The sequence below is a fragment of the Panthera pardus genome, unplaced genomic scaffold, assembly GCF_024362965.1.
Source record: "Panthera pardus isolate Hobbes unplaced genomic scaffold, ASM2436296v1 HiC_scaffold_17, whole genome shotgun sequence".
Lineage (NCBI taxonomy): Eukaryota > Metazoa > Chordata > Mammalia > Carnivora > Felidae > Panthera > Panthera pardus.
The window spans coordinates 45,668,614-45,685,201 of record NW_026526732.1 but is presented as its reverse complement, the minus strand read 5'-3'; the positions used below and the strand labels follow the sequence as shown (position 1 = coordinate 45,685,201).

General features: G+C 41.3%; 1 protein-coding gene across 1 annotated transcript in view; it reads left to right on the top strand.

The window, feature by feature from the left end:
* Positions 1-1,354: 1,354 nt before the first annotated feature.
* Positions 1,355-16,588, top strand: part of NUS1 (NUS1 dehydrodolichyl diphosphate synthase subunit) — a 31,532-nt gene continuing 16,298 nt past the window's right edge. The window contains exon 1 of the mRNA XM_019418198.2: positions 1,355-1,884. Within this exon, the coding sequence (XP_019273743.1) occupies positions 1,470-1,884 (415 nt within the window). The 5' untranslated portion in view covers positions 1,355-1,469. The remainder of the gene's footprint in view (positions 1,885-16,588) is intronic.

The window sequence follows — 16,588 nt, the reverse complement described above, 5'->3', positions numbered from 1 at the left end:
TTCTCTAGCTTACTTTATTATGAGAATAAGGGATATGATACATATAACATACAAAATATGTGTTAATCCAGTGTTTGTACTACTGGTAGGGCTTCTGGTCAACAGTATGCTGTTAATAGGTTTTGGGGGAGTCAAAAGTTATATGAGGATTTTTGACTGAGGGGAGGGGAGGGGAGTTTTGGCAGCCTAACCCACTATATTCCTCAAGGGTAAACTGAATATGAAAATGGAAAGTGTAATAAGTAGAGCCATGAAATTTGCAAACAGTGGTGAGATTTACAAGGAAGAAATGACTTCAGGCTAGGAGATCAAGAGAATTTTCACTGAGGACGTGGCCTGTACGATGATGCTCGGGAAATGGGTTGGGGCTCGGGCAACACCTACTTGGGAAACAGGGATTAAGGAGAAGGCAAGAGAGCAAAGGGGGCAAAAAAGGTACAGAACTCCTGCAGGTACGGAATTGGCCTGGAGGAATACTCTGTGGTCCAGATGGGCTGGAACAGGAGCCTGTGTGAAGGGGATGATGTCACTGCATGGGCAATTTCCACCAGAGAGAGGTGGTTACTTAGGTCGCTCATGCTGGTAGTCGGCGATCGCGTGCTGAACGAACAAAACAATAAACTGACTGGATTGCCAGGCCGTGGAACCCCCTTTTCTGTATTAAGCAATGGACAGCCAGTAAAGATTCCACTTAGAGGGGGAGGACATGGGCAGAACTATGTTTCAAGAGCACTCCTAAAGATCCTCATTCACATTTTGGGAAGAATTAGCCTCAGGTACAAGGTTTGACTAAAGAACAGGAGCAGGACCTCCGTAAGGCGCACGCTTCTGTCTCCGCACCCCTCCTTTCCAGGACCCTCGTTGACCCCCAACATCAGCACTTGCTGAAGGCTACCTTCTGTTCCTAGGTTCTTTCTGGCGTTTGCAATGTAATGTAATCCAGTTGGGCCACTTTTATCCCTTAGAAACCGTTTCTGGCGGGGCCGTGCGAGGAGACAGGCAGTAGAAGACGCCCAAGGCCTCGAGGGACGCGGAGTGCCTGAGGTGGCCCATTCCAACCTTGAAGACAAGTGCCTTTCTGTCGAGTCCTGCGGGCAAGGGTTGGCGGCGTCTGTTCCTCGTTCTCCACACGACTAGGGGGCGCCCTCGGTCCCCAACCCGCTTAGTTCCCAGGAGCTCGCTCTCCTTCGCGGCGTCTGGTTAGGCCACATCCTCGGACTCAGAAGTCGCGTCAGAGTTCCGCATCGACCAATCAGAACTGTCCATGTACTAGTGGGGGCGGGGCTGCCGAGGCAGGAGGAAGATGGCGGCGGGGGCGAGGTGAGGTGTTGGCAGTGGAAAGGGGTTCAGGCGTGGGGGGCGGGGGAACGTGGAGTGATGGCCCGCGCCGGCCGCAGGGCTGGATAAGAAGCCGTCGCACCGCGGGTGTGGGAGGGCGGGAGGAGAGGGCGCCTGGACGCCACGGGAGTATGACGGGGCTGTACGAGTTGGTGTGGCGGGTGCTGCACGCTCTGCTCTGCCTGCACCGCACGCTCACCTCCTGGCTCCGCGTTCGGTTCGGCACCTGGAACTGGATCTGGCGGCGCTGCTGCCGCGCCGCCTCTGCCGCGGTCCTAGCGCCGCTCGGCTTCACGCTCCGCAAGCCCCCGGCTGTCGGCAGGAACCGCCGTCACCACCGGCATCCGCGAGGGAGGCCGGGCCCGGCCGCCGCCCACCCCCGGCTGCGCTGGCGCGCGGACGGCCGTTCCCTGGAGAAGCTGCCAGTGCACATGGGCTTGGTGGTCACCGAAGAGGAGCAGGAGCCCAGCTTCACGGACATCGCGAGCCTCGTGGTGTGGTGTATGGCTGTGGGCATCTCCTACATTAGCGTCTACGACCACCAAGGTGAGGTCCGGCGCGGGTAGGGGGACCCGGGCGTCTCCGACCGGGGGGGACTGCACATCCGGCAGGTGTATCCGCGGCGCGCCGCGCACCGCAGCGCTCCCTGCTCTTCCAGTTGCCCCATCCCACGGCCCTTCAGGGAAAATTACGGTGCTAGCGCTTTCGAGGAAGGGAGATAAGCTTTATTGAACACAAACACCAACATCTGAGCTTCTCCACGTATTTGCCCTCTGCCCCAACCTTTTTTGTTGTTTGTGGTTTTTACTACACTGTTTCTTCAGAGAGATTCAAGGCACTGCTCTTAAATCATTGCTAGTCTGTGAAGGCGCATAAGCTGAGTGGTTGGGGGCAGGTAGCGTTTGAACTGGGCTTACAAAAAGTATGTGAGAGTCTGGATAGGCAAAATGAAAATAGTCACGTGTGTCTTCAGAGGTCTGGGATAGTGTGCAATCCTTGATCCTTAGTGGCTAACACAGTACTTGATATAGTAATTGCCGTTTTTTAAGGTTCGATTGAGGGAATGCATTTAACCATGGGGAATTTTTTAAGTACGAGAATTCACCATTTATTGGGTGGCTACAAACCTTAAGCACTGTGCTAATAAACACATTCCTTGTAATCTTACTTTTAACTCCATGGATTCTCAGGTTTAGGGGAGTAGATACATAAGTAACTTGTTGGTGAATAGCAAGAAGTGTTGGGAGTAAGTAACCACGATGAGAATGGGGGAGAGAAATTCTGAATTGGAGGAATTTGAGAAGTTCATGCAGAGGAAATGGGCTTTCCTTTGGACTGAAATGATGACTAGGAGGTCAGGTTGAGGAAGGCTCTAAATGGCAGGTTTGGATTTCAGTCAGATCCTGAAAGTAGTGTCATTTCCTTTCCTTAGGTATAAAGATGTGACGATAACAATGATTTAGGTGTATGGGTATGAAGGAAAGAAAACTAATGTTTTCTTCTCTGTTCAGTAACGTAAATTACTGGTATGCTCCACAGAGGCTACGGTTTGATTTTTTTTTTTTCCTTTAAATCTTTGTCACATAGGCAGGTGTAAGTGCAGGGTTTTGTCCGAAAGGGTACGTCAAGGTCAGACAGGAACTCTTGCAGGGTATTAGAGTAATCTTTGACTGACCTGTCACCTTCCGTGCAGTCAGCAAGGAATATAGTGACTCAGTAGTCTGTCATTATCAACTGATGATATAACCTGTAGGGTAAAGTTTAATAGGGGCTGACATTTTATGGAACTTGCCAAAGAACTGAGCAGACCAATAGAAATACAGGACTGTTAGGAAGCAACCCAGTCTTTGTTTAAACCAATGCAACAGAAACACTGTGTGGGGAAAGAAACAAGTGAAGCAGAAATGGAAATCAGTTAAAGCCATTAAACAATAGGGTGAATTAACTTATAAGTGAATCCCTTATATACAGGTGATTCTTTTAAAGCAAGTACCTTTACGTTCTAGTAGGAAATGCAGATGTATATAGCTACATAGTTTAACTTGGTGACTGTGCCTACAGATTAATATTGCAACACTTTCTTCTTCTGATAATTCCTGTTCTTGAATTGCTGATATGGTTCAGAAATATCTTGTGCCATATTTGCTAAAAGAAAAGTGATTGTTGATGAACAAGGAGAAGTCAAGCTAACCAGGTATTGACTGAAAACCTGAAGGAGTTTTAAGGTTATTTCCAGGGAATTGACATAGGGCACTTTGTGCCCAACTGTAAAAGCAGTTTTAATTATTTTTAAGGGGATAATTTCATTGTTTGAAACAAGAGACTTTTTTTTTTAATTTTTTTTTTAATGTTTTATTTATTTTTGAGACAGAGAGAGACAGAGCATGAACGGGGGAGGGTCAGAGAGAGAGGGAGACACAGAATCTGAAGCAGGCTCCAGGCTCTGAGCTGTCAGCACAGAGCCCGATGGCGGGGCTTGAACTCACGGACCATGAGATCATGACCTGAGCTGAAGTCGGACGCTCAACCGACTGAGCCACCCAGGCGCCCCTGAAACAAGAGACTTTTGACGTACCCATTCTTGGTGTTCATTCATTCATTCAACAGTGACAGTTGGCTGTCTATTAACCATCAGGTATTCGTTTGGGCATGGGGTACACCAGTGCACAAAACAGACAAAAATCCCTATGCTCATGGAACTTATACTTTAGTGGAAGCCTGACAAATATTATATAAGAGTAAAAGAGTGGTAAATTAGATCATAAGTGAAATGAGGAAAAATGAAACAGGGAATGGGAATGTTGAAAGGCAATGGTGGGGTGCAGCGTTAAGTAGGGTGGGCAAGGAAAGCCTCGTTGACTTTTGAGTATTGACCTGAAAGAGGTGAGGAAACGACCTGTGGATATGTGAGAAAAGTTGTCCTTTTCAGGGGAGGTATAGCTGCTTACGCTTTATTTAGTTTTCCCAAACTTTTATTTAAACCCATCTCTTTATAAGTTAAAAAAAGTACCATTGACATATTCACAAATGCCACATCTATTGAGTACCTTATGGTGTGAAGCACTGAGATACAAAGTGATACGAGAACTTGTGTTTCTTAAGAAAGTTAAAGTATCTCAAGGATGTCTACTAAAAATTAATACAAGCTAATATATAAATGCTAAGTGAGTGGCAGAGACTTTATTTAAGGAAAGAAAAATCCCTGCAAAGCAGGGTCACCCCCATATGCCCCTGATAAGGAAGGAGGTGACACTTGAGCTAGGCTTTGCCAAAGTAGGTAGAATTTGGATTAGCACGAACAGCAGTGTTCTCTCTCCCTCCCTGCTCTGTATGTGACTAGGGAATTCCCTTTTGGTGGCATTCCTACCAGACAAGCCTTAACAACGGTGCTGAGGACTGTGGGGAGCCGTAAATATAAGCAAGTTCTTATAAAGAAAACTTGAGAAATGAGGTTGGATGAAGGTTTCCGTGACTGTTCCAGTTATTTACCCCGGGGCATAGTGTCATGAGTCTGATACCTGGTTTGTAATGGCTGGAATCGATGAGGGCAGGTTGGTCATCTGTCTTCACACAGTCTTTCTACCTGACGGGCTTAGGCTTCCTCATTAACAGTGGCCTCAGGGTAGTCAGATGATAGAGTTGGCTTCTCCCAGAAAAAGTTCTCAAAGACCTAGCCAAAGGCCAAAGCTTACACGGTTTCTTTGACTTAGCTTAGGAAACCATGCAGTGTTACTTTTGCTGTACTCTCTTGGTTTGAGACATCACAGGTCTGGCCCAAATCAAGAAAATGGTGAAATAGACTTTACCTCTCATTGAGAAAATAGCTTATCCAGAAAGGTGCAAGGGAGACAAGTGTGGGAAGGATGGGGGTCAGGCAGGGGGATTGATGGCAGGGATCTCGGAGACGAGCTACTGTACCTCCTTACATCTTTCCCTGTCCTGTACCCTGTCACTTAAGAATTGGAGTTTACGTAAGTATTCATTCTAATTAATTATAATTGAATCTAGATTATATTTTATTCTTGGACTTAAAAAACCCCTTGATATTTACTTTGGTTTGATTGCCAGCAAACTGAACTTTTTATTTTCATTTACCTGCCATATTTCTTGATTGTAATAATTTCTGCCAGTAATTCTTTCACATATTAGAAATTGGAGTTGTTTTCTCAGGATTTCTTAAGCCCAGAATTCTAGTAAAGAGGTTTGCCCAATTTGTCTCCATGATTATAATTGAAGAAATGACCATAATTGGGATGGCACAAAACCTGGAGTTCAGGGACTTTTGGTATTACCACCTTAGGGGTGTTGTGCTGGCCTGGATCTCACTTGAAGTATGCTGGGCTCCACATTATCTGGGTATGTATTATTCATCTTCAATGATGAAGCCTGTTCTTCGGCCCAGTTATATTGGTGCCATGTTGGGGACCTTGCTGTAGGGCAGTATTTTTCAAAATGTGGCCTGTGGACCATGTGAGAAGGAGTTTCTGGGAATACTTGTAAAAACTACAGATTCAACACAATTATTGATCAGACTGAATTAGGGGAGTGGGACCTGAGCATCTCTTTTTACCCAACTGCCTATATACTGCCTTTGTGCCTTGAAGTTTGACCCTAACACAAATTGAGGGATACTCTGCTGCTTGCCTTGCCTCAAAGTATTCATTCTTCATGTTCCTTGTCATGAATGAGGAAATCTGGGTAGGGTTTTAGTATTGCTCGTTATAAATTGGAGTGATCTAGGATAAGGCATTGCCTTCCGTGTTGAGGATCCAGCAACAAGCAAACAGAAATCTTTCACGATGCTCTTTCTAGCGTTACTTCCGTAGTTGTTAATGTGTACTAGGTGTCTTCTGAAATTAGTTTTGGGTACAGATTTCTCACACTGGCATTAAAAATGTCTGTCCAGTGTACTCACGGCTTCCCTAACCTACTTCTCACATTTTATATACCTTTTGCCTCATCCACATTTAGGTTACTTGATGTTCCCCTCCCCGGAATGGCTCTTCTCCTTTTCCTGACAAATGGCTGTCTCCCTGTCAGAAGGCTGTCATTGATCCTTGTAAGTCTATCCTGTCACCTCTTATGTAGTCTCTCTTGACTGTTCCATTCCTAATCTTGCTCTTTTCTTGAATCTCCTCAGAACTTTGCATCTTGAAAGGTATTTGGATTTTCTAAAATAGTAATCATGTATATGTGCCTCAATTTTCTTACTAGATTTAAGCTCCCCAGATACTGTCCATCCTTCTCATCTTTGCTTCTCCTACAGCGTGTAGGTAGCTTGGTGTTCTCCGTGTAATTTGTTTCTGAGCACAAGTACCCAGGAACCTTAGAATAATGGAAGGAAACGAACATAGTTTCCCCTAGTTACATGTATTTGGCACACTGACGGAGATGCTGTTGGGAAGCATGGTCTTACTAAATACTTCTTCTTCTCCTTATGTTGAAATACAGAGTTGGAAGGAGGGTTGAAAATCCAGTTGTACTGTGATTACATGTTGACACAACGAGCAGTACAAACTAGGCTACTTGTCTTCCCTCATGTGGAAACTCATGGAAGGCAACATCTGTTCCTAATCTTCACCTTTGTGTAGTTCACATCTTGTACATAATTTCACATATATCCTAGCATCCTGGAACGTCTTCTTCATTTTGTGCCAGAGAGTTAGCTACCTGTCAAAAGGCTATCATCAATTCTTGTAACGTCCGTTCTATTACTTCCTAGGTAACCTCTTGACTTATTATTCCATCCCCAGTTTTGCTGACTTTGAAAAGCTTTATTCTGCTTTTGGCAACTTTTGAAATGACCTTCTCTTGAGTACCCTTCTGGTTAACCATAGTACTGGATCTATTTATGAAAATAAACCTTTACTTAATAGGAATAATTAGTCTTTGTTGAATTCTTTCTGTGCAAAGAAGTCCGTTAAACCCTTAGCAGTTTTACAAATTAAGAAACTGAGACTGAGAAAGCTAAGAACCTATATCTGGTAAGGAACAGGTCTAGAATTTGAACTAAATCTTATTCCAAAGCTTTTATACTTAACCATTTTGCTATACTGACTTACACTCCTAAGAGAATGGGACTACAATAGTCACTTTTAGTACTGTTCCTAATTATGTTAGGTCATCTGAAAGCCTCGGTAAAGTGGTTCTTATCTACAGGTGATAGAAATGATTTGTAACATAATATGAAGGCAAATAGAATTTTCTTCCTACCACTAATATAAACGTTCATCCTGTGACTGATAAGACACTTTTTTTATTATTTTTTTTTTAATTTTTAAAAAAATTTTTCATTTTTTTGAGAGAGAGAGAAAGAGACAGAGCACAAATAGGGGAGGGGCAGAAAGAGAGGGAAATAGAATCTGAAGCAGGCTCCAGTCTCCGAGCTGTCAGCACAGAGCCCAACGCGGGGCTTGAACCCACAAACCGCGAGATCATGACCTGAGCCAAAGTCAGACGCCCAACCGACTGAGCCACCCAGGCGCCCCATAGGACGCTTTTTTAATCAACTAAATGTAATATCATGGTATTCCTGCTCTGTACTGAACTGTTTCTTTGTCAGGTGAGCAGAGTCTGTGAAGATACTCTCATTTTTAAAATGTGTACCCAGGGGCTGAGAGAGGCCACATGGCTTGTTAATTTTACACATCTATCCTGCTGAAGAGCTGGGACTTGAAACACAACACTCGTTCCATTATGCTGTGCCACCATCACACACATACCTTCCCTGCTACAACACGCTGATTCCTAATCCTGGGGCTCTCTCTTGAAATAAAACTGTTTAATGGTGTATAAGATTTATTTTTTTTAGGACTGCTTGAGTCATATAAAATTTTAATGGTAGTTTTTTTTTTTAATGTTAAATAATTGCTCCATAAGTATTATATTTTCTTCACTGAAGATTGCCTCTGATAGTGTTGTAAATGGATTGTTAGAGAAATTAAATGAAGGTAGCCACTAGGTAACTTACTTAAGTGTCTAGTTTAAAAGGAAAAAAGGTAGGCCATTTTGAAGGACAGGCATTTATTTTTAAAGAAGTATTACATTAATTCCATAGCTGATGAGATGCTTTATAACTAGGAGAGATTGTTTTAGTGTTTATCTCACTTTTCTGTCTTCCCTTCCTGTAGCCTTATAAATACTTGATGTTAGTTATATCTTAAAGTCTGTTTCTGTAGAAAGGAGGGAATAACCATGGTAAAAATTCTAATTTCAGTTAATTTTTTTTTAATGTTTGTGTATATTGGGGGGAGAGAGGCAGAGAGAGAAGGAGACACAGAATCTGGAGCAGGCTCCAGGCTCTCAGCTGTCAGCACAAAGCCTGATATGGGGCTTGAACTCATGAACCACAAGATCATGACCCGAGCTGAAGTCAGATGCTCAACTGACTGAGCCACCTAATGCCCTGTAATTTCATATTTAAAAGAAAATATGTTAAATATGTGCTTTAAAAGTCTCATTTTATGGAATTGATTATTCATTTCACATAAATTTTAGAAGAAGCAGGATTTAAGGAATAGAGATGAGATTTGCTGACTGAATATTTGTCTAATTAAACTCCTTACTTGGTTTCCTGAATTTGAAAAAAGTATGTATGTCATGGGTGTATTAGCCAGTTAACGTGTACATGAGTTGAGTGAAAGAGTAGACTATATTGAAACCTATAATTCTAAAATGTCATTTTGATTGGTATAGTAAAGATTTCAAAGGACTCCAGTAAGGTACCTGAATATAGCATATAATCGAATGGGTGGATAGAGCATGCTTAATTCGCCTCTCTTTGAAACGTACGTATGCTTGGATTTCTTCCTGTCTTGCTATATGTTCCTTCTGAGCCTCTGGCTTCTCGTTTTTTTCACTTCTAAATTTTGGGGGGTCCTAGAGTATTGTGCTGCATATATGCCTTTGTCCTTCTGTTGTTCTTGCTATCTCCTAGGTCAAGGGTCAACAACTTTTTCTTAAAGGGCCAGCTAGTAAATATTTTAGGTTAGTGGGTTATGGGTTTCTGTTAAAACTACTCAACTCTGCCAATGAGGCCAAAAAGCAGCCATAAAAGAATGGATGTGGCTGTGTTCCCATAGCAGTAGTTTGCTGACCCCTGTCCCAGATGATTTCTCTAACCTTATCATTTTAAAAGTCCTTTAAATGCTCATACCCAGATTTGTATCTCCAGTCCTTATCTCTCCCATAATTCCAGATTCCATATCTAATTCACTGCCTAACAGGTTTACTTTTATTAGGCATCTCAGGTACTTAACGTGTCCAAACCATGTCTCGAATTTCACTCTCCTCAGACCTCTCTCACAGTTTTTCCCATCTTAAAACATACTAGTAAGTGCTCAAGCTAAAAACTTAGATGTCTTCTGTGAGTCTCTTACATTACATTCCACCTATAATCTACCAACAGGCCTCCCTGGCCCTACTTCTAGAATATGTTCCAAATTGGATACTTGTTTTGGTTTTTCGTTGTAGCCACCTCAGTTTGAGTTATCATTATCTTTCACCTGGATTATTGCTGTAGCCACCTGATTGGTCTTCGTTTATATTCTGGCCCCTGTATAATCCATTCTTTACTCACCAGCAAAGTGATCTTTCTTGATAACATCATTTAAGCTCTGAGTAAAACCTTCCAACGGCTTCCGTTGTACTTGGAATGTTTTCTCAGCTCATTACCAAGGCCCACAGACCCCTTTGTATTACCCCTTTGCCTGGCCTCATATGATGGCCTTCATTCCACTTAATTTCTATGTTCACCAATTATATTGGCAATATATTTTCTTTTCCTTGAATATGATGAAAACCTAAATGCTGAAAGAATATGCAATAGCTCTAGTAGTAATCTTAATCCTGGGAGTATTGATTTTTATATTTTGAGAGCTGGAACGAATCAGCAAAGGCTTTTCTGTTAAATAATGCAATTGTTGTAATAATCATGAGATTAGCACCAAGGAAAAATACATATTATATAAATGGAAAAAGCAGGATATAAAATTGCATAATCATATAGGCCAGTATTATACATGGGTGGGAACAAAGACTAGGAATAGGAAACACTAAAAACTGGAAGTGTTATGGTGATGAGGTTAGGGAATATTCAGTTTAGGATGAATGGTTACCTTATTGTCTAAATGTTGAGCATCTTAAGTAGTTTTTAATACTAGAATTCAAAATAGATATTTCTTAGAATATGAGAAGTTTACATTTGGCCCCCAAAGTGTGTAGCTAATGTTTGTCAAGAAATACTAAAAACATTGTAGTCTTTCTGAGGTCCAATTTTTCTGGCATAATATTTTATTTATTTTTTTACAGAAATTGTAGATGTTTGTGTGTGTATGTGTGCATGTGCGTGTTTTAAAAGATAGTTCTTTTATATATATTATACACACACACACACACACACACACACAGTTTACACTTAGGAAATTGAGAATACATGAGGTATAGTTGTGGAGCAACAAAATATAAAATTCTTGAAATCATTATTGCAAAATCTTATGTTTTCTTTTTTCTTTTAATAAAACTTTTTTTAATGTTTATTTGTTTTTGAGAGAGAGAGAGAGAGAGAGAGAGGAGCGTGAGCAGGGGAGGGGCAGAGAGAGAGGGAGACACAGAATCCTAAGCAAGATCCAGGCTCTGAGCTGTCAGCACAGAGCCCGACACGGGGCTCAAACTCACAAATGTGAGATCATGACCTGAGCTGAAGTTGGACACTTAACTGACTGAGCCACCCAGGTACCCCAAACTTATTTTTTCTTAATTCAAATAATTGTCAGCCCTGTGAAACCTCCTTAAGAGTCTTTTCAAAAAGGGCTCTAGTTTTAGTTTTTTCGAAAGATACTGCTTATTTGTAAAAAGGCCAGTTTTATATATTTAATAGAGTTCAACTTTTAGGGAGGGGAATTCAGAATTTAATGGGTGTATTAGTAAAGTGGGTTTAGCATCATTTGTTTATCAATGTTAGAAATAGTTACTGAACTGAATAATTAGAATCCAGGAGACCTGGATTCCAGGCCAAAATCTTAGACTCTTGGCCAAGGACAGTTGCTTGACCTTTTTGGGTCTCTTTCCTCATCTGTGAAAGGATGGTTTAAAATAATTATTTCAGCTTATTACTGTATAATTCTGTAAATTACGATTTTCTGAAAAATGTATTTACAAATGTTTTTCCCTTAGGTCAGTTATTTCTGAGCGAATGTAGTCTCAACTTCCTTTTACATAAAATGACTTTTGTCACAGTTTCTTTTATTACACCATTTTGGCGTTAGTTTAGATTCTGTGAAGGCAAACAAGATGAAATGTGATATGAGAAAAAGAGCTCTGCAAGTATGAATACTTGCCTAATACCATACTATGATATTAGTGGAGGAATTGCCTATCAGAGACAAAGGCACTCTTATATCTTTCTGCATTTCTTGTGTATCGTGAGAAGTATGTATGTGTAGACTTTGAATCCTGAAGAAAATTTTAAGATGATAGTATTGCCTATGGGTAAGTGAGATAGGCAGCATAGCATATAATCAGATTTCTGGAAGGGGCAAGCATGAGTGATCAGGAATCATCTTGCTGATACTCTGTTTTATCTATACACTTCTCAGAAACTATACTTGTGCATTTAATTTCTCCATCCAAATTAGCTGAGACAAAGGTTGTGTTTAAAATAACTTTATGAACTTCTTTATGAAAGATACTTTGTAACTGTGGCTCTGTGTATTCTTCCTTTTTAACAGAATTTCTGCCTGTATGCAATAAGGAAGTGCCTGTTTTTATTGTGAGAGGTTCCTGGAAACTTCTTAAAAATTCCACTTAGTGACCTATCCATTTAGGTTTTGTTGTTAGGTGGCACTTTGTGCACTGATTAATTCAGTTTATTAAATAAACATTGAACTCCTGCTATGTGGAAGGTACCTTAGGGGAAAAGAAATGAGTAAGCCACAAGTTCACAAGGAAGACTACAGTTCAGTAGGGGGATTAAGCTGTAATTATGGTACAAAGTAGAATCTCGTTTATTATGGAGTTTGAACAAAATGTGTGTATTTGGAGGAGGTAAGGGTGAGTCAGAGGAGGAATGGGGCATATCTGGCTGGGGGATTGGGAAGAGTCTCTTAAGAGTAAGTGACATTTTAGCTGGCCTGTGAAGAGTTTGTAGGTGTGGGGCTGGGGAGGTAACATAAAGGATGGAGGTTAGGCTCATGTCATATGTTTTGAGGGGAATATACGACAGTTCTAATTTGCTGGGGACAGAGTACTACAGAGAAATAAATTCATTTGTTTCATAAACATTATTTCCACCCACCAAGTGTGGAAGCGTAGGCTGGAATCTTAATGCTGATCTGAGCAGTTTGTTCTTAGTATATTAAGCATTTTGGGAGCCATTGAAGATCCTAAATTGGAATATGTCGGGATTAAAGATGAACCCAAAGATTAATCTGGTTGTCAATCTAGTGATACATGCTAGAAGGGGCAAGAAGACCCATTGGAAGATCATGTGATTGTAATATTTTAATGAAAAAGAAAAACTTGAAACAGTTGGGGACAATGGACAAATGGAAATGGATAGGGGAAATATTGCTGTAGATGAGTATATGGGTTTAGCATGTTAATAGGGCATTGGAAGTGGTAGTGAAAATACTAGAGTAGAGAAGATGTTTGGGTGACTGGGCAGGTAGTGATGCCTTTATTAGAAATAGAACAACATGGGGCAACTGGGTGGCTCAATTGGTTAAGTGTCTGACTTCGGCTCAGGTCATGATTTCGTGGTTCCTGGATTTGAGCCCTGCATTGGGCTCTCTGCTGTTAGCACAGAGCCTGCTTCAGATCCCTTGTCCCCTACTCTCTCTGCTCCTTCCCCACTTGCATGCACACATAAACACTCTCTCTGTCTGTCTCTCTCTCTCTCTCAAAAATAAACTTAAAAAAAAAAAAGGAACTCAAACAACAAAAAAGGCTGGTGTTTTTTTTCTTTTTAATTATATAGTTTTACCCCAATTACCATTTTAAATCCCCTGTTGTCCTATCACCCTTATACATTCGCTGTTGTCATATAGCCTATTCCCTTCCAAGCTTGGTTCCTAAGTGCGTATAAATTTTACAGTTATGGTACTGCTCCATTTTTTTTTTAAACTAGATATAGGGGTACCTGGGTGGCTCAGTCGGTTAAGCATCTGAGTTTGGTTCAGGTCTTGATTTCACAGTTCATGGGTTTGAGCCCTGCGTCAGGCTCTGTGCTGATAGCTCAGAGCCTGGAGCCTGTTTCTGATTCTGTGTCTCCCTCTCTTTCTGCCCTTCCCCTGCTTGCGCTCTGTGTCTCTCTCAAAAATAAACATTTAAGAAAATTAAAAAAAAAAAAAACAACTTGATATAAGTGTTTGAGAGCTAGTTTTATTTAAAAAATTTTTTTAAGTTTGTTATTTTGAGAGAGGGAGAGAGACAGTATGAGCAGGGGAGGGGCAGAGAGAGAGGGAGAGAGAGGGAGAGAGAGAGAATCGCAGCAAGCTCTGCATTGTCAGCGCGAGACCAGAGCTGGGGATCGAATTCACGAACTGTGAGATCATGATCTGAGCCGAAGTCGGACACTTAATCAACTGAGCCACCCAGGCTCCCTGAGAACTAACTTTAAGAGATCAGCTGCTATGTTTTAGGTATGTTTCAGATGCTTACAGAACTTCTGGGTAGAATGAACTGGAATTTTCTTTTTTTTTTTTTTTAATGTTTATTTATTTTTGAGAGAGGAAGAGACAGAGCATGAGCAGGGGAGGGGCAGAGAGAGAGGAAGACAGAATCCAAAGCAGGCTCCAGCTGTCAGCACAGAAGCGGGGCTGGAACTCACGAACCGTGAGATCATGACCTGAACTGAAGTAGAAGGCTTAACCAACTGAGCCACCCAGGCGCCCCTGAACTGGAATTATTAAATGCTGATCCTTGTTTTTACTTAAAATTTTAATGTTTTGTTCATCATGGGATGTTTTTGCATTAAGTTGTTGAAGATAATGCGTTATTCTTTATCTTAGAGTTTTTTGATGCCAACTTAAGTTTTGCTTCACTTATCTCACCCTTGTCCTGGCCCTGAGTGGTTTTAAAGTCCCATGAGTGACTAGACTCAGAGAAAGAGGAGCACATGGACAGAAGGAGAAGGCTGAGATAGCAACTCTAGGAGTAATCTTCCAGTTAGAAGTGGGAAGAGGGAAAGGATTCAGTGCAAAGGGAGAAGGGGCCATTCAAGGCACAGGCTGGGAGTAGAACCAAGAAAGGGAGTTTAGACAAGTTGTGGGGTAAGGATGGAATTTTGAGAATGGAGCAGCTTGGTCATTAATGGTAACACTTCAGAAAGATTGAGAAGGAAAGGATACAGATTGAAAAGAGGTAGTGACCATTTTGGTGACAAAGAATGTCATCCATTGATTTGGAGAGAGCAAGAGTTCCTGAAATGTGTTCCTATTTTAATCTGGAAGCTAAGGCAGAGATGAGTGAATTAGTGAGCACTGAAGCATAGGTCTTTGGAGTATTGAAGGAAGGGATCAGTGTCCTGTAAATAGACAAAAGCAAGGGTTCCTAGTGGTGGGTTACTATTAAAATGAATCTACATTCTAGTAAGTTCATATGTTCTAGCAGTGTTGTAGAGATTTTACATTGTTTTTGAAATTCATATGCCTTCCATAATTTATTTATTATTTTATTTTATTTTATTTTTTGAATTTACATCCAAATTAGTTAACATATAGTACAACAATGATTTCAGGAGTAGCTTCCTTAGTGCCCCTTACCCATTTAGCCCTTCTCCCCTCCCACACCCCTTCCAGTAACCCTCTGTTTGTTCTCCATATTTATGAGTCTCTTATGTTTTGTCCCCCTCCCTGTTTTTATATTATTTTTGTTTCCCTTATGTTCATCTGTTTTGTCACTTAATGTCCTCATATGAGTGAAGTCATATGATATTTGTCTTTCTTTGACTGACTGATTTCGCTTAGCATAATACCCTCCAGTTCCATCCATGTAGTTGCAAATGGCAAGATTTCAATCTTTCTGATTGCCGAGTAATACTCCAGTGTATGTGTGTACACACACACACACACACACACACACACACACACACACATGCACACACCATATCTTCTTTATCCATTCATCCATCCATGGACATTTGAGCTTTTTCCATACTTTGGCTATTGTTGATAGTGCTGCTATAAACATTAGGGTGCATGTGTCCCTTCAAAACAGCACACCTGTATCCCTTGGATAAATGCCTAGTAGTGCAATTGCTGGGTTGTAGGTTAGTTCTAGTTCTGTCTAGTTTTTTGAGGAACCTCCATCCTGTTTTCCAGAGTGGCTGCACCAGCTTGCATTTGCATGCCTTCCATGATTTATATCTATGATATAGACCAAAGTGTGGTCTAAATCATTTTTTATTTTTTACTTGCATAAACAACTGGAAGTCTTATAACATTAATAAGCCTATATCATGTAGCTGTCTTATAGTACATGCTTTTGTGTCATACATGTGAATTTTATGACTGACTTGAACATAATGTTAATATCCTACACATCTGTATTGTTGCACACGTATTGCTGTCCTCAACATTGTTATTCCAATAGCTTCTGATATTAATCACCTTCCTTTAAAATTTTTGTTTGTCTTTGGGACTATGTATTTTTTGTTGCTTTGCATATGGGTACTACACAGTGTTCACTTTTATACTTCCTAGCTTTTGGTCTCACGACTGTGGGCTTTCATAAGGTGCCACAGCCTTAGCCCCCTGCTCTTCTTCACGTATGCTTCTTTACCTTTGCAGATCTTATTTTTCACTTCTTGTGTGTCTGTTTGGCTTCACCTTAAGGATGGTGACTCCCAAATGTGTGTCTGTATCCCCATCTTTTGTTATGTTACCTTCCCAGCCTTACCCCTGTAGAATTCTCCTAATTCTCCATGGGCTAGATGAAATGTCACTTACCCTAAAGAGGTCTTTTTAAGTCCCCTAGACAGTCTCTGACTGTTGCCTTCTTTCGGCAGACATTTATTTGCTGAGTGTCTGTTCTGTGCCAGGCACTGTGCTAGCCCCTGGTGAGCAAACACAGTTAAGATCTCTACCCACACGGTGCTTATATCACCTCTTTTGGTTTTTTGTTTTTTTGTTTTGTTGTTTAAGTACGCTCCACACCCAGTGTAGGGCTTGAACTCATGACCGTGAGATCAAGAGTTTGATGCTGTCTAGACTGAGCCACCCAGGCGTCCCTATGTGACCTTTTTTGAATGTCC